Genomic DNA, 26,842 nt, shown 5'->3' on the forward strand with positions numbered 1-26,842 from the left:
ACAGAATGGTAGATATTGGGTAGTGACAGTGACACTGACGACGGGTAAATTAATAATTTGTGTTGTAATAAAATATCGATATTGGCCGTTGGTGTATCGATTATTTATTGCGACAGAGAGCACAACAATATATTGCAATATCGATTTTTTCCCCACCCCTAATGTTGTACATAGAGATACTTTTTATATATACACCTGCCATGGTGCTCTTTTTCTAAATTGGTTTGTCGTGTGTGTGTGCATCGAGGCTTAACTCCTCCATCCATAATACAGAGGAGAATTGTAAATGCACGACCATGTAAAGACAGAAATTACATACTTTTGTGTAAATAAGATAAATAACATAGGGCTATTTGATGTGATCAAGGAGAGAGACACTGCAGGCAAAAACAATTTTTTTTTTTTCGTGCACCCAGGCTAGTGGAAAGAAACTATCCAAAAAACACTTAAGTCTTTATTTTGAAGCACTTTATTTGTGTCAATATATTTCAGTTACAATACATATTTTTAAAGGCTTTTTTTGTCTAAATTAGTTTTTCTTCTACACTGAACCATAAATCTCCACTTCAGGAACACTTACACACAATAGATTTTACAGTTTTATTCCTGTCTATATCCTGAAGGTTTTTACAGAGGGATTTGTACATATAATTTGCTGGATTTTATACCATTTATTTCCCAAATAATAACTTTTTTTTTTTTAATGTGGAGTGAGAAAATGAGAAACATTTGACTCTAATATGTAACTGACTTCATCCAGTGCTTAGATTTTTGTACTAGAAATGAATTCAAATTAGCCCATATTGTATTAAATATTAAACATTTTAGAAAACTTGCAATACAAAAAATGTTTGCAATTATCAATGCGTTCAATCAAATTGATGAGGTGAAGTGAGGTGATAACTATTAGTTGTTTTTTCCCCCTATTCAACTGCAGTGTCTCATTTTAATAAAGGAATAAGGTATAGACCTGTTCTATAGGTAAGGTAACCTTACACACTGTCACGGCCATTTCATACTGAGTGCGATGCGAAAAAGCGAGGCAACTTTCCAACGAGTGGTGCTTTCAATTTGACCACTTTCTGCTAATGCAATGCATTTTTCCTCAGATATGTCTATCGTATATGGATTTAACATCATCTGCTGCTCAATATACAGCATTAAACTGAGATAAATAAAGTTTGGTTCCACAGCAGAAACACAAACCATCTATAATGATTATATATTATAGTATATATTCAGGATACTATATATTTGTTTTCGATAAAACTTACTTCGTTTAAAAGCATACATATCAAGCTTTCTGTAGATACCACTCTTTTGTTTGTGTCCAGAGTATTCACTGAGTTTGAATGATTTAAGTGACACATTTCTAAAAGCAGTTCGCAGAGACAGAGAAAACAGAGAAATCACAGTTTTTTTCTTTATTCTAAAAAAAGCACAGCGTTCTTTTGCTCTTGTGAGTGTGCACAAATAAAAGTACACACTTAACCATTTCCAATGATGTATAGCTCTAATTTGTATGACTGAAACCGACAGAGTATTTTTAGTGTCTTTTGCCCTGATCTAAAAAAAAGAAGGTTGGTGACCGTCGACCCCAGAGGGTTAATAATACATCTTAAAATATAATAGAAGCACAATTAGCATCAAGCTAAATTTGAAAATGTTTTTAAGTTTTTTTTTTGGCTTAAAAACTTATTTAAACCATCATCATGTTCTTGTGATAACATTTGAGAGGTTCCTTGTGAATGATTGCGTCTGGTGTGAATAGCTCCATAGGGATCTATTGTTTCAATTCAAAAGGGTCATTGTGCCAAATGTTTGCATTTAGTATGAAAAGGCCTTTAGTCAGTCGGTCTCAGTTTGTTCTGTTTCTTCATGTCATTCCAGATGGACTGATGATGATGAGATCAGATCTCTGTGTGGAGCACTGGCTGTTGTCAGACTCCTTGTGCCAGAGGCGGACAGTAGTGAAGTATTTTTGATTTACTCAAGTAAATTTAAAAAGAATCTGTAGTAAGCTTTTTCTTTGGAAAACTTCACTTCACTACATTCCAAAGCATAGTTTTACTTTTATACTTTTTATTGCACTATATTTCGTAAATAAAAGTTGTTGTTAGTTTTACCCTTAATACTTAAGAACATTAAAAATGTAGTACTAACTTGTACTCAAGTAAATATTTAAATTACTTTTACTTGAGTAAAAGTAGGAAAGTAATAGATTTCTAAAGTAATTAAGTATTAAATTATATTTAATATGAAAAATAGTGCAGCAAATAGTACAATATTATGCTTTGGAATATTTTGAAGTAAAGTTTTCTAAAGAAATACACTCTAATAAAGTACAGAAACGTGAAAAGTACTTCTATAGCATTGTACTTTTACTTCACTACTGTCCGCCTCTGCCTTGTGCAAACAAAAATCTCACTGGATTATTACAATTAATGGCAACATGAATGTTAACTGTAATGTAAACTGATATTTCCTACTGACACACTGCAGCAAAAGATAGAAATAACTGACTTTAAACCATTTTTTATCTGGTGGAAATATTAGTGGCATAAGACATTTGAACAAAAATGTATTAAATTGAACACCTGAAATGTAACTTTTCTTTATTTTCAGTAAAATCAGTCACTTTTGAGCATAAAGACCACAAGTGTACCTCACAAATTAGGAGCATCAGAAGGTTCAATCTTAAAAGTGACTGTAAGCTGGGCATACTAAAGTGAACTGATATCTAACACTTTAATTTAATGTTCATTTGTAACCCTCCGCCTATATCGGGCAGGTCACACAGAAAAACACGGTTCTATTCTCTTGTTTGAACAACACTTACACTCTCCAATCTCCAAAAATTAAACCCAAAAAGAAACCCAACAAACAATATTTGCTGCCCAACCTCTCATATGTTATTTACAAATACACTACCAAAACACAGAATATACAAATATACAAATAGCGCGTGTCTGTGTAAAGTCCCAAAGTCCGTGAGCGTGTATGCAAGTGTGAGAGAATCGGCCTCACCGGCAAATTGAAGTCCGTGAGCACAATCCAAATGAGCTGTTCCGTATAAGTAATCCTCTGGCGACAGTCTCCACAAGTCCCTAGTGGACGGCAAATCCCAGCAGATGAAACAACGGCGAAAACAGTCTCTTAAAATCCATAAAGCGATCGCAAATAATCCAACAAAAGACGGCCCAGGCAAACGCCGTCGGGAATCGAGAACACCGTCCTAGTACCCCCCCCCCCAGCCTGGACCATAGAGGGTGGACGCCCAAAAAAGCGTTTCAAATTAACCACATTAAACACATCAGTTCTTGGTGGGTCTCCCCAAGCAACAGAGTAATTTATTGGGCCTTTCTTACTCGTAATAAAGCCAGGACCCTCCCACTTAGGCGCTAGCTTAGAGGTGAATTTATTGGCAGCATTAGACAAGGGATGAGTTTTTAACCAAACTAAGTCCCCAAGCTGAAATTGCACATCTTTTCTTCGAAGGTTATAATACTTAGCTTGTTTAGCCTGACTCATCCTCATCCTGTGCACAACCTCCTGTTGAAGATGTTGTCTCTCCAGTACTGTGTTAGCCGCTTGTTCAGGTGAAGGGTGGATATGAATAAGTCGCTCTAGGGGCCCGTAGATTTGCCTTCCCAACATGAGCTCAGCTGGAGTCTGGCCGGTCATCTCCTGCTGGGCAGTATTGATGGCATAACATAACTCAGGCAACCACTGGTCCCAGGACTGATGTTGCTGTCCGACATATGAAGCGATCATTGTTTTAAGTGTTCTGTTTACCCTCTCAGTCAGATTACTCTGTGGATGATATGAAGTTGTAAGGGTTTGGATACAACCCCAGGATCTACACACTTCCGACAGGAGGGTGGAGGTAAATTGTGGACCCCTATCAGAAACTAGATATTTTGGGACCCCCCCATCGGCTGAAAATCTCTTCCCGAAGGACCTTTGCTATCTTTTGGGTCTTACTGTCCCTCAAAGGAAACAGCTCTACCCACTTAGTGAAATAATCCACAATGACTAATAGGCAGGTGTTTCTTTTCTTGCTGATAGGGAATGGTCCCATCAGGTCAATCCCGAGGGTGTGTCCTGGTTCCGTAACTAAGTTGCTCTGCATGAGCCCAGCCTTTTTACTATTACCAGGTTTGTATTGCTGACATGGTTTGCAACTCTTCACATAGCTCCATACTTCCTTCATCACGGACGGCCACCAAGCCACTTCCAATATTTTAAGCAGTGTTTTAAGTTGTCCTAAGTGCCCCGCTAATGGGTTATCATGAAAATAGTGCAAGAAAGTCTGGGTGAGCTGTTTCGGCACTACCAACTGATAATTAGCCCCGTCTCCTTTCAGGGGAATTTTCCTGTACCAGATTCCTTGTACATTTTCAAACCTGATGGCCTGATCCTTTGAAGATCGTGGAGGGGAAGAAGATGTTAATTGAAGCAAATCAAAGTCAGCTTGTTGTGCCTGTTGAATCTCATCAAGACTGAGAGGTAACAGAGATGCATTAGTGAGGGTAATAGAGAAACAAGGGTTGGATACCGATGAGGGTTCACAAGAGCGAGACAAGGCATCAGGCAGTGTTGTTTTTGACAACCATCTTAGATTTAGTCTTAGTCTTAGTCTTAGTCTTTTGGACTAAAATGCTTATTAGTTTTAGTCAATTTTTAGTCACTTCTATATGTGATAGTTTTAGTCCAATTTTAGTCGACGAAAAGTCAAAAAGGTTTTAGTCTAGTTTTAGTCGACGAAAAGTCAAAAAGGTTTTAGTCTAGTTTTAGTCAAAAAAGGGGAAAAAGAAGTCTTTTAACAAATTAATGTAGGTCAGTAAGTATTTTGCTGTTGGGTAGTGTCACTTGAAAGTTCTGAAAATAGCAGATCTTTAGTTCAACACAATGTGAGCTTCCAGATCGACTATTTTCAACAATAATTACAATAATAAAGGAATGTTTTAAAACATAAAAGACAAACAAGGATGGAATGCTAAAACGGCTTGCCATACTATTATGGCAAGGAGTATTTAATGCTAAAACGGCTTGCCATAGCGGCAGATACGTTTCAGATTTGATTGGCATGCACAATAAGCAGAAATGTCATGCATTTTAAACGTCTGACGGACCACCCGCTAAAATTTTCGTCTATTCTCGTCTCATCAACGAAAACTCACACATTTTTATCTCGTCATCGTCTCGTTATCGTCACAAAAAAAAGTGGCGTCAACTAAATGATTTCGTCATCGTTGACGAAAACAACACTGGCATCAGATACCAAATTTAGGCAGCCCTTGCGATGTTGGACCCGAAAATCAAATTGTTGTAACCTTAAGGTCCAGCGAGTCAAGCGAGAAGTGGTCTTTGGGCAATTAAATGCCCAAGACAGTGCAGCATGTTCAGTGAAGACATCAAAGGGAGTCCCCTCCAAGTAGTGCCTCCACTTTTCCACTGCCCAAACTACAGCCAAACACTCCTTTTCCGAGGTACTATAATTTTTTTTCCGCAGAAGACAATGCCCTTGAGGCAAAAGCAATCACCTTCTCCTGGTTATCACACATTTGAGTAAGCACTGCTCCCAGGCCCACATCACTAGCATCAGTATGTATCTGGAATGGTTGTGTAGTGTCTGGTTGAGTAAGTATTGGGGCATGTTGTAAAGCTTGCTTCAAAGCATCTACACTGGACTGGCATTCCTCCGTCCACTCCCATTTCACCCCTTTCTTCCTCAAACGATTTAAAGGGGCCGAGATGTCCGCGAAATGGGGAATATACCTATGGTACCACCCTGCTAACCCCAAAAATCGCTGGAGAGATTTGAGGTCATATGGTGTGGGAAAGTCAGCAACTGCCTGGATCTTATCTTTGTCCGTTTCCACCCCTCTCTCTGTGACGATGTGGCCAAGAAATTTCAATTGTCTTTTGAAAAACTGACACTTCTTCATGTTCAATGTAAGGTTAGCATGCGTGAGTCTCTCCAGTACTAGGTGTACATGTTTTTTATGTTCCGCAAGGGTTTTGGAATAAATAATGATGTCATCAACATAAACGAAGCAAATCTTACCCCTCAATTCACCCAACACCCTCTCCATAAGCCGTTGAAAAGTAGCAGCGGCGTTCTTGAGGCCATACGGCATGGCCTTAAATTGGAAGAGACCTTTGGTGGTGATAAAGGCTGTCAAGGCCTTACTTTCCTCAGCCATGGCAACTTGCCAATAACCTGACCTTAAATCCAAGGAAGTAAACCAAGTGGCTCCCTCCAATGATTCCAAGATATCGTGGATCAAAGGCATAGGATAGGCATCAAAGATTGTCTTTTTGTTAAGACGCCTATAATCCACACAGAACCGGAACGTTCCATCTTCCTTTGGGACTAGAACGACCGAGGAAGACCAAGGAGAGAATGAGGGTTCGATGATACCTTTCTCGAGCATCTTATCAACTTCTGCCTCAATGATACCCTTCTTCAGTGGGGAGACCCGGTAGGCTCTAGATGTTACCGGTGTATCATCGGAGAGGGCGATGTTATGCCGGACGACCGAGGTATGACCGAGATTTTCGGAAATAATAACTGGCCAAGCCGTAATTAACTCCCTTAATTCTTCTAAGTAGGTGGTCTCATGAGTTTTGTATGGGTCAAACACAGAGTGTTCATAGTCAGCTGGAACAGCACAGTACATATGGAGTGTAGCAGGTATCGGTAAACAAGGAGGGATTAGCGGCATACCCTTACCAGGTGGAAACAGAGCAGGCAAGAAGGGAAAATATTGGTAATCCTTTCCTCTTCTTATACCATATCTTCCTTGCTCCAAATCCACAACCACTCCAGCGAGCCTTAAGAAATCCAGGCCGATGATCACAGGAAATGCCAAGTGGGAGTCTTCCATAATAAAAGCCCTCATCTCATAGTCCTGTCCATGCCAAACAAAATTCATCAACTGGTGGTCCAGGGAATGATGCATAGTCCCATCGGCCATGATAAACTTCTGGGAAGGCACTGCCTTAGATGTTTTAACTTCTCATTCATGCATCTTGTCCCACACACTCTTTTGGAGTAAGGTAAATGTACTGCCTGTATCCATAACCGCCTGTACCTGCTGTCCATTCACCCTAATAGATACCCCCAGCAGAGAGGATACTGGATGGTGCTGGGTTATATTTATTCCAGCCAAGTGTTTGCGATGAGGAGTCTCAGAAGATTTCTTACCCTTATCTTTCCCATTACTACTCTCCACTTTTCTCTAATACTCCTTCGCCCCCATATAGTCCTTTTCCACCAGACCTCCTACCTTCACCAGCTGACTCACAGTATGTACGGTTCCCCTCAAATTCCCTGCCACCCTTGGGTTGATGCTATTTAGGATCCAATTCACTAGTTCTTCTTCTGAAGCATCAGGTTTCCACTTTAAACATAAGGCACGGTAATTGTAGGCGAAATCCCTCAAACGTTGATTAGGTTGCTGTACCATCATCCTAAGCTTTTCCTCTACCTCAGAGAGATAATCATCTGGCAGAAATTCATCCATCAATGCCCTCTTAAAAGATTCCCAGTCCCTCACCTTGCTTTTTTCAGCCTTCCACCAACTGAGAGCTGGTCCTTGCAGGACGGTGATTAGGGTTCCTAAAAGTTCCAAGATGGCAAGTGGTCTGACTTCCAGATAGTCCTCACACCTCTCTATGAAATTGAAGACATCTGCTGTCTCACAGGATTCACCAAATGTGGGGAATTCAAGCCATACAGGAGGTCGAGTGCAAAACGAGGATGAGCCAGATAAAACCACGGTATCAGGAACTGTAGAAGGATCTAAAGGTTTAGAAGGTGAAACCTGATAAGTGGCATTTACGGAAGTCTGTGGTATAGGAGACTGTACCAAAGGGAACCAGTCATGTTGAGTGGAAGCAGTCTGCCTATTTTGCCTTCTCGTGGGAAAAGGGGTGCTAGTTGAATGTATGTGTTTAAGCTTATTCTCCCACTTCTCATCCCTCCTCAAAAAGCAATCCATCACAGCTCTCTCTAACTTTTTAAGCGCCTCCTCAAAAGTATCTTCAATGCTATTTAAACGATCATCCAAAGCTTGCCTAAAGGTAGCTTCACAGTTACATGTGCTCTCCAAAGCTAGCTTAAAATCATGCTCAATAGTTTGAACCTTATCGGAAAGGGCCAACAAATCCTCCTTCAATTGTGAAACTTCATCTCGAATCCCTCGTTCACCCCCAACATCAGAGTCAACATCATCAACATTTTGATCAGCATCAGATATATACAGTGAACTAAGCAACGATGTTATTTGTGCAGTTGGATTACGTCTGACTGTAAATTGCTCACCTGTATAATCACCTTCAACACCTTCACTTATATCTGTATTTCGTACAACGCCAAATCCCAGCAGATGAAACAACGGCGAAAACAGTCTCTTAAAATCCATAAAGCGATCGCAAATAATCCCTCGACGGGAACCAGGTACTAGGACGGCGTTCACGATTCCCGTCGAGGAAGCAGGACGGGCGCGAAGACGGCGTTTGCCTGGGCCGTCTTTTGTTGGATTATTTGCGATCGCTTTATGGATTTTAAGAGACTGTTTTCGCCGTTGTTTCATCTGCTGGGATTTGCCGTCCACTCGAGACTTGTGGAGACTGTCGCCAGAGGATTACTTATACGGAACAGCTCATTTGGATTGTGCTCACGGACTTCAATTTGCTGGTGAGGCCGATTCTCTCACACTTGCATACACACTCACAGACTTTGGGACTTTACACATACACTATTTGTATATTTGTATATTCTGTGTTTTGGTAGTGTATTTGTAAATAACATATGAGAGGTTGGGCAGCAAATATTGTTTGTTGGGTTTCTTTTTGTGTTTAATTTTTGGAGATTGGAGAGTGTAAGTGTTGTTCAAACAAGAGAATAGAACCGTGTTTTTCTGTGTGACCTGCACGATATAGGCGGAGGGTTACACATTTGTCCGATTTTGCTTTACAACTAAGTTTTAGTTAATTTGAATAAGGAATAAAATATAATTATGTTTAAGGATTTATATAGTTTAGATCATTTCTAGAATAACTGATTAATCATCTGAATGTGACATTTTCATTCTGGTTCTAGGCTTTCAAACTGCAGTATCACTGAAGATGGTTATAAAGCTCTGGCTTCAGCTCTGAGATCAAACCTTTCACACCTGATAGAGCTGGATCTCACAGGAAATGATCCTGGACAATCAGGAGTGAAGGAGCTCAATCATTTTCTACAGGATCCAAACTGTCAACTCAAGACACTGAGGTGAGTCCTGATCAAATAATGGTACATAAATTAATGGGTAATTTATGTTTTTAGCTATATAATAATCTGGACAATGTGTTTCATCAGAATGATCGTATCAGATGCTGTGGGTTTTGTTGAACTGATGATCAAAGTCTGCTTTATTGTCAGTTCTGCCACATCTACAGCACATACATACAGAGAATTAAAAATGTGTTACTCGCAGACCCTTGGTGCAAAAACATTCAGTTTCACAAGCCAGTTTACAGTTTTTCTCAGTTGCTTAAACACAATTTCTGAAACCTTGCTCCATTTTCTGAAACCATTAAACACAAAACCTCATCTTCAAGCACCATTTACAAAACATCTTACTCCTCTTGCAAAATGGAACTTTTTGCCTCAAAACAGTTTTACCTGTGTTCAAAATCAAGCACTGCTCTCAAATCATAAACAACCTGAACTGGCTTATATTGGTTGTGTCACATCATTTGAAAAAGTTAACATCAATTTTGAGTGGTTGTGTTTAACCAATGACATTAGTTCTCTATTTGTATTTGATTGTTGCCACTTGTGTTTAGCAGTATGGATGATATGTGTATTATAGTGCATAATGTGTTTTGAGAATGTGTTTAGAGTTTTGCTGAAAAGTCTAAGTGTGATCTGAAAATTGTGTTTTAACATGTGAAATGGTTTAATGTATTGACAACAGACTGTGCAATTAGCTAAATGAGGTCAGGCAACTGAGAAATTTGTTCAGCCAATGGGTTTAAGTGTTTTAGCAATTGAGAAAAACGTCTAGGTTACGAAGGTAACCCACGTTCCCTGAAGGAGGGAACGGAGACGTTACATGGGATCTCGCCTGAGAGACCGATCATCTCTGAGCCTTATATAAAAAGGCCAATTGCAAATTGGCGAGTGGACGTGCGCGTCGGCCACTCCCCCGTACATACGGGTATATAAGATGGCGGCGCGCATCACTCAAACAGGTTTTCGCTGAAGAGCCGTCAAGCCGGCGTCAGCGCGACGCCAGGGGCGTGGCAGGGGAATGTAACGTCTCCGTTCCCTCCTTCAGGGAACGTGGGTTACCTTCGTAACCTAGACGTTCCCCTTCAGTCGAATCACTTCGACGTTACATGGGAACTAGCCCTATGGAAAAGGCCACGACCCTGACGCCGCGTTACGCAACAACTTCACGTGCTGACAAGTATACGTGCTGACAGGCGAAGTGTAACGTAACCTTCCCAACGCCCTGAGGCCCAATAAGGGGGCCCTTCCAGGGATGCCAGTTGTACTGAAGCATGGGTTGGGGGGGCGGAGCACATGAGATCTTTACATGTGGAAATGAGAATAATTCAATATATCCATAAAGGTTTTTAGGGATACACGAGGGAAACAGCGGTCTCCTCCGCTGGAATAATAAAAAACTAAGCCACAACCTGCGGGGCGAAGGAGACCCAGGCAGGATCACAGTGCAGGGCTACTCCGCGCCTAGCCCTGACTGCGGGGCAGGAGGACCCAGGGTTCGCCGGAGGGAACATTCTGGGAATAGCGCACGGATCCATGTGGGAATGGCGCCGCAAGCCGACACCAGCCGGTCTTCCCGCTCACCTGTGAGTCCTTATATTAGGACACGGGAGAACGGCCTCTACGCAAGGTTGTAGAACCAAGCGAAGGTGGGGTGTCGCCCAGCCCGCAGCTTCCGGTTTTTACATCTGCTGGTGAGGTGCCATGAACCAAGGATCACGGCTGTCCCTGAGTATAACAGGGGGAAGGCATCTACCACCCAGTTAGCCAACCTCAGTTCGGGGAGCATTCCCTTTCTGCTGAATCCCGAGGCAGATGAAGCTGCTGGTGCGGCTGAAGTGCCGAGTGATTCAAGTTTCACATATTTAACGACACAACATCGCAAGGCTGGGTCTGCCTCCTCCGGGGCAGAGCTTGCAGGTTCACCACCTGATCGCGGAAAGGCGTGGTGGGAACCTTGGGCACCGGGCCGGGGTCTCGACGGTAACGTGGAAGACGCCGGGCCCGAATTTCTCGACACACTTTGCTGGCAGAGACGCATGTAGGCCCTCTTAATGGGAGCCAGGGCAGTCAGGAGCGCTGTCTTAATGACAGGAATTTTAGCTCGACTGAGGCCAGTGGCTCCGATGGAGCGACCCGCGGCCCTGAAAGGCGACGGGGAGGTCCAAGAGGTATGAGGTGCGTGCTAAGCACCTCCGAGGAACCTGAGCTTGTCGGTACCCCACCCTCTTAAAGGAAGCCAGGGCAGTCAGGAGTGCTGTCTTAATGACAGGAATTCTAACTCGACTGAGGCCCACGGATCCTAGGGAGCAACCCGTGGCCCTGAAAGGCGACGGGGGGTCCCAGAGGGTATGAGGTATTTCTTGACAGAGAAAACTTGTAGGTCTCCTACCCTCTTGACGGAAGCCAGGGCAGTCAGGAGCGCTGTCTTAATGACAGGAATGCTAGCTCGACTGAGGCCAATGGTTCAATAGGAGCGTCCCACGGCTCTGAAGGCGACGGGAAGGTCCCAAGAGGGTATGGGGTGCGTTATGGGCACCTCTGTGAAACCTCACGACCAGAAAATGCTTACCTACTTTGCTCCATCTACTGCATGTGATATGCGGCGAAGCCGCGGCATATACTTGGAGTGTCGAGGGGACAGCCTGCGCTCAAACTCTCCTGCAGGAAGGGAAGCATTACTGCAATCGTGTATCTCTGTGGGTCCTCTCTTTTTAGCGAGAGGAATGCCAGCAAATAGACCTCATCTCAGTGCGTAAGCCTGCCTGGTCAAGGGAGCTCGGTACCGAGTGATAGTTGTATCACGGCCTGTGAAGGCCGGAGAGGTCTGGGGTGTCAACCTTTTCGTGCCCTACAGGGAGGGACTGCCGCGAGGGAGAGGTTACTAAGACCTGAGTCCGGGTGGGCCATCCTTGTAGCGCAACCAACAGACTACTCCTCGTCCTCCCTGGACTTGCACAGCGTCTGTGCAAGGAGGCTCGCTGGGGAAGGGCGTACTTGGGCCCCGGAGGTCAGCTGTGTGCCGGCGTTACTCTGAAAGAGGCAGCTGGCAATGAGAGGAATCGGAAGACGAGCGGATGTGGCTGGCCTACCGATATACTCCAACTAGCTGCGTCACGGGGTGGAGTCGCCATCCTGCAGGTGGGTGGACTGCCGTGAGAGCCGATAGACTGCACGGTTGAGTTTTCCTGCTTCAAGAGAATGGCAAGTAGCAAAATCTGCCACATTGGACTCCATGGGAGCAGATGGGGAGGTTGTAAGACTCCATCGTACATGGCAACCCAACCCGTGGTAAGCCACGAGCTGGCTTGTCGGCCATACTGCGGGAAAACGCCAGTCCGGAGTGAGCCGAGATGCCATGCCCATCATGGGACTCGATCGTGCTGAAGCGGTCTCACATAAAACAAGCTTAGCAGCTCTTAGCGGCTAGAGCTGTCATGTGCCCCAGGAGCCTCTGATTTTGAGAGGGACCGCTGTATTGTGTCTGATTAACTCAAAGACTACAGCACTGACTGCGCGCTCTATTGTAGTAAGGCGGGCTGTCTTGTTGGACCGAGTCGGCTCCCTAACCGAGGAAACGAATCCCCTCGGCTGGCCTGAAGGACCAGATGGCGGGGGTGCCGAAGCACCAGGTCCCTACGTTTGCACAACGGAACTCACGAGTGGGCTATACAAAGCACCAGCCGAAGAGACGGTTGATGATGCGAACTCCTGTCTGCCGAAGAGGGGACAGGGGAGCTCCCATGGCCTAGAAAAGGCAGGAAGGAGGGGGACTTGCCAAATGGAAGCACCTCACGCTGAAGAGCTCGACCCCCGGAGCAGACCGCCGAGGGGGGGTGTGTCGGGGGGAAATCGAGACGCGATAGCGGGTGCCCTTCAGGCAGATGGCTGCAACCCAGCCCTGGAGACGGAAACATACCTGTATGTGCTTCGTCGTGAGCGAGTGTGCCGACAGCCTAAGAAGGGATCGGGACAGAGCTCCATCCAGGGCGGATATTAACCCACCACACTTAACTGGACACGTGAAGTCGGGACTGAGAGATCCCGACCTCGTCCCGGGGGAGGGACAGGCTGGATCGCGTCCTTCGCCAGTAGGAACGCGACCTCCGCAGGCAGAACAGAGGCACGCCTGCCCGAATAAGAATGTAAGGGGTACCTCTGAGTCTGGGCGGACGCCTGGGGCCGGGCCGTACCGTCCGTATCAACCAGCGTAGTGGTATCAAGGGAACGTTGACCGACGTGACCGTGGTGGGGCAGCCTATGGGGAGACAGGGAAGCAGACAGAACCCAGAAGGATGAACGTCCTGGAGAAAATGTCTAACTGCACTAAGCAGTGCTTACCTTCTTCCCTGGATCCCGCGCTGGCGAAGGCCGGCCGCGAGTCTGGTTCCGAGGAGTGTAAGTGCTGCTCAGGAAGGAAACTCGAGGCCGAAGCCAGAGGTGAGAAATTTGCTCTTTTGAGAAAATGTGGGTACCGTCGACCGTTGGCCGACGGCAGCATTGAAGCACACAGTGGCTCCCGGCCCTCCACCGGGAGCGGGGAGCGTAGATGTTAGCATCCCCTAAGGAGCAGTCTCAATCACCTCTGGAGGCCCGCGTCAGGGACGTTTCGCAGTTTTCTTGCGAGTGTTTCGGGCCGGTCCCTGTGCCGCGGGCGGCGCCACTCTCCTGCGGCTGGCTCTGCGCTTGCGGGCCCTTCTTGCCGACCTGGCGTCGTGGGCCTCCGCAGGGGGGCGAGCCGTAGATGTTGCGGCCGCAGGGGGGCGCCCTCGGCGACGTGCAGGCTGAGGCGGTGCCTCCGGCGGCGGGATGGAAGCATCGCGGCGGGGCAGGATGTGAAACGCCTCTGTCTGTCTCTGGGCTGCCGAGAACTGTTGGGCAAAGTCCTCGACAGAGTCGCCGAATAGGCCCCTCTGGGAGATGGGAGCGTCGAGAAAGCGTGCTTTGTCGGCATCTGTCATCTGGGCCAGAGAGAGCCACAGGTGTCGCTCCTGGACCACAGCCGTGGACATCACCTGACCAAGGGCCCGCGCCGCGACCTTCGTCGCACAAAGGGCGAAGTCGGTGGCAGCGCGGAGTTCCTGCATCGTACCTTGGTCAGGACCACCCTCGTGCAGCTGTTTCAACCCCTTGGCCTGGTAGACCTGCAGGGTCGCCATCGCATGCAGGGCCGAGGCGGCCTGGCCCGCAGCGTGAAAGACGCGGCCCGCAAGGGCGGACGAGCGCTCACACGCCTTGGACGGGAGACGCGGCCGGCCCTGCCAGGTGGCAGCGCCACGCGGGCAAAGTTGCACCGCCATAGCGCGCTCGACCTGGGGAACCGACGCATACCCCCTGGTCGCCCCGCCATCAAGGGTGGCGAGGGGAGAGGAGCTGGGCAGCGGGCGAGATGAAAAGGGCGCCCGCCAGGTCTTAACCAGCTCCTCGTGCACCTCCGGGAATAATGGCACCGGGGGAGGGCGAGGCGATGCCGCCGGAGCCGTCCCCAGGAACCAGTCGCCCAGCCGAGAAGGATCGGCCGAGGCCGATGGAGTAACCTCCAGGCCGATCCCCCTTGCGGCTCGGAGGAGCATAGCCGAGAGCTCGGAGTCTGCCTCCGACGGGGCAGCAACCGCGGAGGGGCGCTGCGCTGCCGGAAGAGCGTCCTCACTTCCTGACTCTCCCTCTGACGCAGCGTCAGACATCTCCTCCTCCTGTGGAGCGCCAAAGGAGACGCCCAGCCCGGCTGGCGGGGAGGCGTACTGCTTTGGCATCTCGACGGGGGTATGCTGGCGGGCGGAAGACCGCAGGGCTTTTGGAGCCGGCGGAACGTTCGGCACCGTGACTCGAAATTCCCCCTCGTGCCTCGCCACAGCGGCGGAAAAATTCCGCAGGCCGTGGGGCGCGAAGGGGGGCCTGCCCGCGAGCGAGCGGCGAGTCCTCAGCATTCCCATGGTCATGCTTTCGCAATGAATGCATGAACCATCCGTGAAAGCTGCCTCAGCATGTTCGATGCCCAGACATGTGAAGCAGCTTTCATGTCCGTCCAGTGAGGTGAGGAAACTGCCACACCCAGAAGCGCACGGCCGGAAAGCCATTCTGAAAAGAACGTCTTTACACAGCCGTGAGAAATTGCTCTTTTAGTCCCGGTCTGCCCAGGGAGGAAACCGCGGCACCACTGTGCACTCAATGGGGCTTGCTCGCTGGAAAGCAGGAGGCTTTTATGGCCGTGAAAACGGCCGCCCGCGGGACCCCGCTGGCGGCGCCGAGAAATTCACTCTTTCAGTAAGCTTTGTCTCTTATTCGATCGGCGCACGCCAGCAGAGAAGAACAGCAGCAGCAGGAACGTGAAGTCTTTCTCTTTGAAGATTCTTCTTCTGGAGAATGGAAGGCTTGAGCATGAAGGCTCTGAAAGCGAAAGTCTGTTTGAGTGATGCGCGCCGCCATCTTATATACCCGTATGTACGGGGGAGTGGCCAACGCGCACGTCCACTCACCAATTTGCAATTGGCCTTTTTATATAAGGCTCAGAGATGATCGGTCTCTCAGGCGAGATCCCATGTAACATCGAAGTGATTCGACTGAAGGGGAACTGTAATTGCACACTCTGTATATGTAAACTGAACAGACTTCATTTTCAAATATTTATGTATTTGTGTATTTAAATGTTTAAAAAAAGTTTTGCAGTTACTAGATCTCGTTTTAGATTTTTTTTTTTTTTTTTTTTTATTGAATGAGTTTGTAATGCAATGGACCTTTAAATCAGAACTAAATTACTATTGCTTGCTTCATCTTCTCTTCTGCAGGTTTTTGGGTCCTGCTGCAAATGAAGGCTGTCAGTATGTGACTGGAATTGTGGGTAAAAACCCGTTACTCCTGAGAGAGCTGGATCTGAGGAAACATGAACTAGGAGACACACGAGTGAATCAGATCGCTGCTCTACTGGAGGATAAACACTGTCAACTCAACACACTGATGTGAGTATTGCTGCTTTAGTTCAAATCTTACATTACTTTTAATAGTACTGTTTTTGTAGTTGATAATAGTGTTGTCAAAAATATCGATATTTCGATAAATATCGATACTGAAATATCTGAACGATACCAATACTAATTTCCCGAAGTATCGATACTAGCCGAGATGTCACTTTCACTTCTACACTACACGTGACCGCAGTGCCTCTCATTCAAGTGAAGCGAACAGAAAGGCGAGCGCAGGACCCCGCGACCGGCTTTGTTTGATAAAGAACACAGCAGGAGTCCTATCTGGAAATATTTCGGATATGAAACAAATGAACATGGAAAGCCGAAGTGCACAAGCAAGCCAATATGTAAGAGTTGTTACTGAGCAGTGCTATCAAAAGGCGCTAACACCACTAATTTCGCAAAATTTATTTTTTAAATCACACGATTCCACTTTCTGAATGCTATGAAAACACAGTGCTTAACAATTACAACAACTCACCTGTCGTAATAAATAAAAAACACAAATATCTAAAGAAAAACACACTAACAAGCATAAAATACAGTGTTTCTGCTATTTATTCTGCCGTGGAGGTGTTTAGTGTCCCGCCAACAGCAGCAGCAGCAGCAGCAAGTGCCTTCAGCAGAGTTCCGCGTTCAGATGCACGCAGCTTATAGGGACTGGGCTGGCCGCAAAGCCCCAGCTAAAGTAATTACCATGAATGTGGCGGGGGAAAAGTAAGGAGATATTCAAATTATTTATTAATAAACTAGTATTTTCTGAGTCAGTGTCGCAAAGATGAAGTAGATAATCCTAACTCGCCATCTGCTCGGACGCGCTTTTAAAGCCTAAATGCATTTTTATGGATTAGGCCTAATAAAAGAGTTTTGTTTTCGATTTGAATTATTTCGTTTTACAGTAGTGAAGTAATAATTAAAAGTGATTTTTCACTCTTACATTTATGAGCAGAAATAAAGTTTCACGTGGCGCTTTGCACCTCATGTCCTGCAAAGCTTTCATTCTCCGCACAAACGATTGGATATGCGCCTATTTGTAGCCTACACATTTATCTAAGTTAAACGATTAAACTAATATTCTGATATGCTTTCAGTTTTTATTTGTTTATTTAAATAAACAAATAAAAACTGAAAGCATATCAGAATATTAGTTTAATCGTTGCCGCTGTTTAATAAGCGGCTAGCCGCTTTGTGGTTACTTTAAAAAACAAAAGCTTGAATTTCACAAATAAAACATGTTCCAAATATATTCCTAAATTAACTTTATAAACTAAAGAAACGAAAATAAATGTAATTACTTTGCTATTAAAAACAGCAGCTGTGCAATGGGGAAGAGAAAGAGAACTCGGGCCAGTAATTCTGATGCGCTGTTGAGTTTTTTTTTTGTTTGTTTTTTTGCAACGATTGTTTGTTTAGTAGCCCATTTAACTCTTATTTAGGCTGCTTTCTTATTTAAATGCATTATTTTGTTTATTTATTTTAGCGTTTTGTAGGCTGCTTGTTCGGAATTGCTAAAGTTTGTGAATAATGTTTGAGCCTCATTTATTTATATATAAAACACCGCGCCACTGCTGTGTTAAAAAATCTGCCACCATCACAGCCATACAGTTCCTACCCTTCATAAATGCGTGCACTACATGTTGTATTCAAATCTAAATTAAAGAATGTATTTGAACATCAAATTAAGTATGAAGCTCAAACCCAAATGAAGTTAAGAAGCTGAACAGGGCTGTAGCAGTGTACATATGCATATACCTCATTGTCATGTTTATTTTTAAATTTAAAAAGAAATTTTCCTCCTTAAAAGTGTGGTAGTTTTTTTTCTCTGTGGTATCGAAAGTAGTATCGAATATCGATATTTTTCAAGGTATCGTATCGAAGTTAGAAATTCCAGTATCGTGACAACACTAGTTGATAATATTTCCTCATTAGTTTGAGTCAGAGCAGTTTTTCTCAGCATCACAAAGAGCCACTAATGTGAAGGTACTACTATTTCTTGCTGGATCGGGTGTAATGGTCAGACAGGGCTGATCTAAATCCTGTATTGTGTGAACTGTTCTGTCTTACTGTTAAGCCACACAAAAGGCATACAAACACAATGTTCCAAGTTTTCTGAAGCTATTCGAGCTTAATGTGAGACACAGATGAATATTTAAGGCCTTACAATAAAGTTAATGTAAACTCTTTTCTCTGCTGCGTCTGTCAGTCATTCTCTCTTCAATTCGAACTCTGATCACGTTCAGTTACAACAGTCAGCTTGATAAAACTCTCTCCAAGATCAATCAGTGTTCCCATTATTATACTTTATTTGTAGATAAATGTCTATGATTTTACATATATATGGCTGTTTTTGTTGTTGTTTCTAAATCATGTTTCCAGATGTCTGTTAGAACAAAACACAGCTAGCAAAGACTATAAATATACATTTTTAAGATGCACATGACGTAAGTTGTAGTTTTTTTTTTTTTTTTTTTTTTGACAACTTTGTTTTCATAACTGCTTTTAATTTAGAGTTTGTGTTTGACAAAATATAAAATGTCTAATTTTGGTGCAGCATATACTGTAAATTGAGCATTTTAAGAATCAGTGATCAGTATCTGCCTCAAATGTCCTGATCAGTGCAGCACTAAAGCAAATCAACTGCCTTTTCAAAACTCATTTGAATGTCTGCAGTTTAAGGAAATACGTTTATTCATTAAATAAACACTAAAATGTGCAAAGTATAATATTTTTTATAAGCAAACTGTCTTTGTTGTTGACTTGTAATTGTTTAGTCTACAGTATGTTTGAACATTGATCTGTGAGACTAAAGTGATTTATGACAATAGTAGACAGTAACAATTTCATTAGTTAACATTAGCTATTAAATATATTTTGACAGCATTTATTAATCTGTTCATGTTAGTTTATTTGTATATATGTATTTATATGTCAAGTGAAGTTTCATAACTTGGATAAATAGCTCACGTCTTAATGGGAAATTTTGCTGATTTTCAACCTTTGCATACCTTTATAACTTTTGTGTAGTTTGTAGTATATTTAATGAACAATGTGTAGTCTTTCTCCATGTTACCTGCACACAGATATCAGCATTTATTTGTCAAAAAAAGTTTGCAAGACACAGTGGTGTGTTTCATATCATTAATATTTCATGATTTTTCTTGTTTATTAGTGACTGTATAGCATTTGCTGAAGATCATCAAAGATCTGAGTCATTGTTCTTTCTCTTTCTGTCTGTCTTTATGCAGTATTACAGAGAAACAGTGTCTCATCCTGACTTAATTGTGAAATATCATAAAATTAAGTATTGACACTTTAATTCAAAGCAACTTACAATTTAGGAATACAAGAAACAAATCATCATAAAGAGGCAAATAAACAGAGGAGGTGCTAGTAATACAAAGTTTGAGGCGTTATTCAGTTTAGTATGAGCTAGAACAGACAGGAATAAGGAAAAGTGAAATTAATATTGTTTTTTTTTATGATCTTTCTTCTTTCTCGTTCTGTCTTCAGTCTGTGTGAATGCAGTATTACAGAGAAACAGTGTATCATAATGACTTCAGCTCTGAAATCAAACCCATCACACCTGAGAGAACTGGACCTGAGCGGGAATCAAATAACAAACACAGGAGTGAATGACTTATGTGACGTACTGAAGGATTCACACTGTAAACTGGAGAGATTGAGGTCAGTAACATTCACATACAAGAATCAAAATGATGAAAAGCACCTCAACAGTTTAAACCTAAACACTTTATTTCCCAAATAAAAACATTTTTTTTTAAATGTGGAGTGAGAAAATGAGACACGTTTGACTCTAATATGTCACTGACTTCATCTTTCTAACGAGTGGTGCTTTCAATTTGATCACTTTCTGCTAATGCAATGCATTTGTCCTTAGATATGTCTATCGTATATGGATTTAACATCATCTGCTGCTCAATATACAGCATTAAACTGAGATAAATAAAGTTTGGTTCCACACCAGAAACACAAACTATCTATAATGATTAATAATACATCTTAAAATATAATAGAATATAATAGAAGCACAATTAGCATCAAGCTAAATTTGAAAATGTTTTTAATTTTTTTTTTTTTGGCTTAAAAACTCATTTAAACCATCATCATGTTCTTGTAATAACATTTGAGAGGTTCCTTGTGAATGATTGCGTCTGGTGTTAATAGCTCCATAGGGATCTATTGTTTCAATTCAAAAGGGTCATTGTGCCAAATGTTTGAATTCAGTGTGAAGGCCTTTAGTCAGTCGGTCTCAGTTTGTTCTGTTTCTTCATGTCATTCCAGACCAGAGGTCGTGTTAACCGAAAATTTTACGTCATTGACGGAATGTTTTAATCAGTGACGGAAAAATCTGAAGGCTGTCCGTCACTTTGACGGAATACACCACACAGAGGGTGATCTATTGTCATTTGTAACTGTAGTTCCCATCCCTGTCCAGTTGGTGGCAAATGCGCTTTAGTGTTCACTCAGAGCACGTTATCTAGAACAAAAAATATTTTTTTTAGTCTTTAGACGTTTTTAATGTCTATAAAAAATAATATACACATTTTTAAAATCGAATATTTTGTTGAAGTCATGTTATTTGGTGCTTTAATAAACAAAATCTGGGTTGTTTTATGGTTTGGTACTTGTACATCTTACATTAACAAAATATAACACGGTATATCATAATTCAGTCTCATTTAATGCTCCTTATGATGGTTAAATGTGCTCTGATTATCTGTAGTGATTAAACTATTGTTTGAAACAAGACATGGTGTGTAGTAATGATTATTGAGATTCACATCCGTCCACCTTCCATGCCACTTACTTCGCGACGTGCAGAAGCGGTACCGGAGTGAAGAGGTTAGGAGAACGTTCTGGGAACCATCAGAGAACTTTTATGGAACCTTCTAGGAACATAAATAGAACGTTCCCTATTGGTTATCAAGGAAAATTTTCTTTACGTAACTAGAGCGTTCCCTTTAGGTTAGGGGAACGTTCTTGGAACCTACTGGGAACATTCCGGGAATGTTCTTAGAATCGGCCCGATTCCGCTGGCTACCTGGGAAACAGCATATACCTAAAGACCGATTGGGATTTAAGAAATATTAGTCTATAAAAATAAGAATCTATTCAAATCGAGAAATCGATTTTTTTACCCAGCCCTAGCATGTTTTGTTGTTTTGTCACTGCTGAGAGTGGTATTGAACACGAAAACTAACGCAGTTTTTGTTCACCTGTTCTCTTCATAAATAAATGCAAAAACCTATACAGTATGCTTGCATTGTAGGTTCATTATTAAAAATGAAAATTTGAACAAAAATAAAAGCAATTAAATGTATTATTATAATATGAAAATTCAAATGACGGGTAATAATAGATTTATGACGGAATTTTTACGGCCCTGTCCGTCAAAATGAAAGACAACGAAAAAGTCTAACGCAACCTCTGTTCCAGACGGACTGATGATGATGAGATCAGATCTCTGTGTGAAGCACTGGCTGTTGTCAGACTCCTTGTGCCAGAGGCAGACAGTAGTGAAGTATTTTTGATTTACTCAAGTAAATTTAAAAAGTACCTGTAGTAAGCTTTTTCTTTGGAAAACTATTTCGTAAATAAAAGTTGTTGTTAGTTTTACCCTTAATACTTAAGAACATTAAAAATGTAGTACTAACTTGTACTCAAGTAAATATTTAAATTACTTTTACTTGAGTAAAAGTAGGAAAGTAATAGATTTCTAATGTAATTAACTATTAAACTATATTTAATATGAAAAACAGTGCAGCAAATAGTACAATATTATGCTTTGGAATATTTTGAAGTAAAGTTTTCTAAAGAAAAACACTCTAATAAAGTACAGAAACGTGAAGAGTACTTCTATAGCAGAGTACTTTTACTTTACTACTGTCTGCCTTGTGCACACAAAAATCTCACTGGTTTATTATTAAAATTAATGGCAACATGAATGTTAACTGTAATGTAAACTGATATTTCCTCCTGACACACTACAGCAAAATATGTCTTTAAACCATTTTTTATCTGGTGAAAATACTAGTGGCATAAGACATTTGCACATAGTTTAGGTCATTTCTAGAATAACTGATTAATCATCTGAATGTGACATTTTCATTCTGGTTCTAGGCTTTCAAACTGCAGTATCACTGAAGATGGTTATAAAGCTCTGGCTTCAGCTCTGAGATCAAACCCTTCACACCTGATAGAGCTGGATCTCACAGGAAATGATCCTGGACAATCAGGAGTGAAGGAGCTCAATCATTTACTACAGGATCCAAACTGTCAACTCAAGACACTGAGGTGAGACCTGATCAAATAATGGTACAGAAATTAATGGGTAATTTATTTATGTTTTTAGCTATACAATACTGGACAATGTTTCATCTGAATGATCATATCAGATGCTGTGGGTTTTGTTGAACTGATGATCAAAGTCAAAGTCTGCTTTATTGTCAATTCTGCCACATTTACAGCTCATACATACAGAGAATTAAAAATGTGTTACTCGCAGACCCTTGGTGCAAAAACATTCAGATTCACTAGCTAGTTTTCTCTGTGCTGATGTTTCTCACTCCTCCTGAAAGAACTTGAGGCCTTTACAGTTTTTCTCAATTGCTAAAACACAATTTCTGAAACCTTGCTCCATTTTCTCAAACCATTAAACACAAAACCTCATCTTCAAGCACCATTTACAAAACCTCTTACTCCTCTTGCAAAATGGAACTTTTTGCCTCAAAACAGTTTTACCTGTGTTCAAAATCAAGCACTGCTCTCAAATCATAAACAAAGTGAGTAAAATGATATACACTATCAAGCAGTCAGTAAACCATAAAACAAAAAACAGAAAACACATTGTTCAAAACATATATAGTTCTCAGGGAGAAGTAAATTTTTAATCTCAAAGTTCAGGCCCATACAAATTGTTCATTGGGCAGTATACAGCCTACAATGCACTGTACTAGAGTATACAAGAGACAAAAATCAAAGGAGTAAACATGTGATCAATGTGCTTCCTCTTGTGTTTTGGCTGAGTCAGGCCAGAGCACTATGCCAACATCACAAGCAATATTGTCCTTCCTGAGGAACGGGGGAAGAAGCCTCTTGTGTGCTGTATCCAGCCCTGACATGATTCCTCACCTATACAAATACAATCTTTCTTATCCTCCTCCTCTTCCTCTTCCATCTCCTCTTCCTCTTTCTTGCCCTCTTCCTCCTTTTTCTTGCCCTTCTCCTCCTCTTCCTCGTCACCCACCTCGCATAAGTACTCGTCCTCGTCCTCTCACATTGTTTCTTCTATCCATTCTCAGACGTTCTCCTTCCCATCTTCAACAATCTGTTACAACCTGAACTGGCTTATATTGGTTGTGTCACATCATTTGAAAAAGTTAACATCAATTTTGAGTGGTTGTGTTTAACCAATGACATTAGTTCTCTATTTGTATTTGATTGTTGCCACTTGTGTTTACCAGTATGGATGATATGTGTATTAGAGTGCATAATGTGTTTTGAGAATGAGAATGTGTTTAGAGTTTTGCTGAAAAGTGTGATCTGAAAATTGTGTTTTAACATGTGAACTGGTTTAATGTATTGACAACAGACTGTGCAATTAGCTAAATGAGGTCAGGCAACTGAGAACTTTGTTAAGCCAATGGGTTTTAGTGTTTTAGCAATTGAGAAAAACTGTGATTGCACACTCTGTATATGTAAACTGAACAGACTTCATTTTCAAATATTTATGTATTTGTGTATTTAAATGTTTAAAGAAAAGTTTTGCAGTTACTAGATCTTGTTTTAGAGTTTAAAAAAAAAATTTGTATTGCATGTATTTGTAATGCAATGGAACTAAATTAATATTGCTTGCTTCATCTTCTCTTCTGCAGGTTTTTGGGTCCTGCTGCAGATGAAGGCTGTCAGTATGTGACTGGAATTGTGGGTAAAAACCTGTTACTCCTGAGAGAGCTCAATCTGAGTGGACATGAACTAGGAGACACACGAGTGAATCAGATCTCTGCTCTACTGGAGGATAAACACTGTCAACTCAACACACTGATGTGAGTATTGCTGCTTTATTTCAAATCTTACATTACTTTTAATAGTACTGTTATTGTAGTTGATAATATTTCCTCATTAGTTTGAGTCAGAGCAGTTTTTCTCAGCATCACAAAGAGCCACTAATGTGAAGGGACTACTATTTCTTGCTGGATCGGGTGTAATGGTCAGACAGGGCTGATCTAAATCCTGTATTGTGTGAACTGTTCTGTCTTACTGTTAAGCCACACAAAATGCATACAAACTAGTGGTGGGCATAGATTAATTTTTTTAATCTAGATTAATCTAGATTAAATCTTGAAATTAATCTAGATTAATCTAGATTAAAATGGCTAATTTAAATTCTACTGAAGGCATTCAGAATATGTGTGCTACCCAAATAATGACTAAAAGTAAGTCTTTGAGAACGGGTTTCTCAAGCCAGGTGGCGCATTAGACCAGGCGCTCATCTCCTGCTTCCAAAATGCATTACATACTAGGGGTGGGACGATACAGGTAACTCACGATTCAATTCTGTGGCGATATGTGGCCCACGATATCGATAATATCGCGATTCACGATATCTACGATATTCAATATATTGGAAGAAATTTCATCAACGATATATCACGATATATGTGACTGAAAAAGAAAAAAATACCCATAATAAGGAAATCTTATGCATTTATTAATGCCAACATTTCCAACACTGTGCAAAGAAATATGCATTTGCATAATAACTCACTGCCTCCTGGTCTTAAATGTAAACAATGTACAGCTAGACAGATAAAAGTGCCTGAACATTAAAAAACAACATGAACATTAACTAACATGTGTAAACCGTGATACTGAAACGTCAGTAGTAAGTTACTGTAAAGTGCTTTATGTTAACCTGGACAGTGGTCACATCAATGCATATTCTTCTTGAGGAACACTAACGCCTGTTTCACACATACTCCGTCTGCAGTGTGTATGCAGTCCGTGTGCGTTATGTATGCGATGCAGAAGCAGCACGGACTCGTTTTGCTTTCACACAGAACACGTTTGCAGTCCGTTCCTGATCCGCGGCTGTTTACCACAAACACACCATTTATCCGTTATTTTGATTTCAAATACAAACGTGCTTTTTCAGCATTGTGATACTCTTTTATCACAGTGCACTAATACAATTCTAGATATATTCACGTTTAAACTCAACGTATAATAAACAACGTATTATTCAATGCACTTGCACAGCAACCGCGTGCAGTGTGAACGCTTATCCGTTAACAAGGGTGCGGAAAAAAATACTCAACGCATAAGCACTGCAGACGGAGTATGTGTGAAACAGGCGTAACTGATCAGCATGCTCAACTAGCGGGTGCGTCTTTGATTTGTTTTTCGTTATCTTCCGCCATTCTTCTCACTTCTCTTTTTTTCTGCGCTTCTTCTCTGATGTTGTAAGATAACTTGTGTTCTTCACTGGCCGCTGCTTCCGCCACTTTACGCCTATTTACTCGAACAGCGCCCCCCGCAAACAGAATGGTAGATATTGGGTAGTGACAGTGACACTGACGACGGGTAAATTAATCATTTGTGTTGTAATAAAATATCGATATTGGCCGTTAGTGTATCGATTATTTATTGCGACAGAGAGCACAACAATATATTGCAATATCGATTTTTTTTCCCACCCCTATTACATACTGCTTGACAATTGCATTTACAACACAATTATAACACAAAATACACAGGCGCGTGGGTATGGATAGCCTATCTGCATGCATAGTCTTCCAATAAACTGCGTTGCTTTTAGAAGCGTCAATTCAGTTGTTGCATATAGTTTAATGTCTTTATTTCGGGATCATCCAAGTAAATTATAACTCAAATTTGAGATTTTACTGGGGCACAGCAGATTTTCACTGGGGCACGTGCCCCAGTAAAAAGGGTCTAGCAACGCACGCACCTGCCCTGAAGCGGCTTCATAACTGCATCCATGTCTGCGCATCTCATTTGTGGTCATTTCACAGAAGTTGAAGACTTGTTCTCGCCCCCTACAGTGCAATTCAACTAGATATACGTCATCCGCGCTAAAATATCAAAGTGAAAGTCATCATATCTTACGTAGTTTAGACCCAGCTCCCAACCCAACTTTGAGAATAGATTAACGGCGATATTTTTTTTATCGCGCGATATGAGTCTCACGTTAACGCAGCACGTTAACGCAGATAACGGCACACTACTAATACAAACACAATGTTCCAAGTTTTCTGAAGCTATTCGAGCTTAATGCTTGATAAAGCTTGATAAAACTCTCTCCAAGATCATTCAGTGTTCCCATTATTATACTTTATTTGTAGATAAATGTCTATGATTTTACATATATATGGCTGTTTTTGTTGTTGTTTCTAAATCATGTTTCCAGATGTCTGTTAGAACAAAACACAGCTAGCAAAGACTATAAATATACATTTTTAAGATACACATTAACTGAAATTGTTAAAAGAAAAGGCTTAATAAACTGTTACTTTTTAATGTGAAGAGTTGCGTGCTGTGAGTCTGTGTTGCT

General features: G+C 42.1%; 1 protein-coding gene across 1 annotated transcript in view; it reads left to right on the forward strand.

The window, feature by feature from the left end:
- Positions 1-23,390, forward strand: part of LOC141337882 (NLR family CARD domain-containing protein 3-like) — a 38,050-nt gene extending 14,660 nt beyond the window's left edge. The window contains exons 8-10 of the mRNA XM_073843459.1: positions 9,113-9,286; positions 16,075-16,245; positions 23,303-23,390. Of these exons, the coding sequence (XP_073699560.1) occupies positions 9,113-9,286; positions 16,075-16,245; positions 23,303-23,390 (433 nt within the window). The remainder of the gene's footprint in view (positions 1-9,112; positions 9,287-16,074; positions 16,246-23,302) is intronic.
- The last annotated feature ends 3,452 nt before the right edge of the window (positions 23,391-26,842 follow it).

This window comes from Garra rufa, chromosome 7 (assembly GCF_049309525.1).
Source record: "Garra rufa chromosome 7, GarRuf1.0, whole genome shotgun sequence".
NCBI classification, from domain to species: domain Eukaryota; kingdom Metazoa; phylum Chordata; class Actinopteri; order Cypriniformes; family Cyprinidae; genus Garra; species Garra rufa.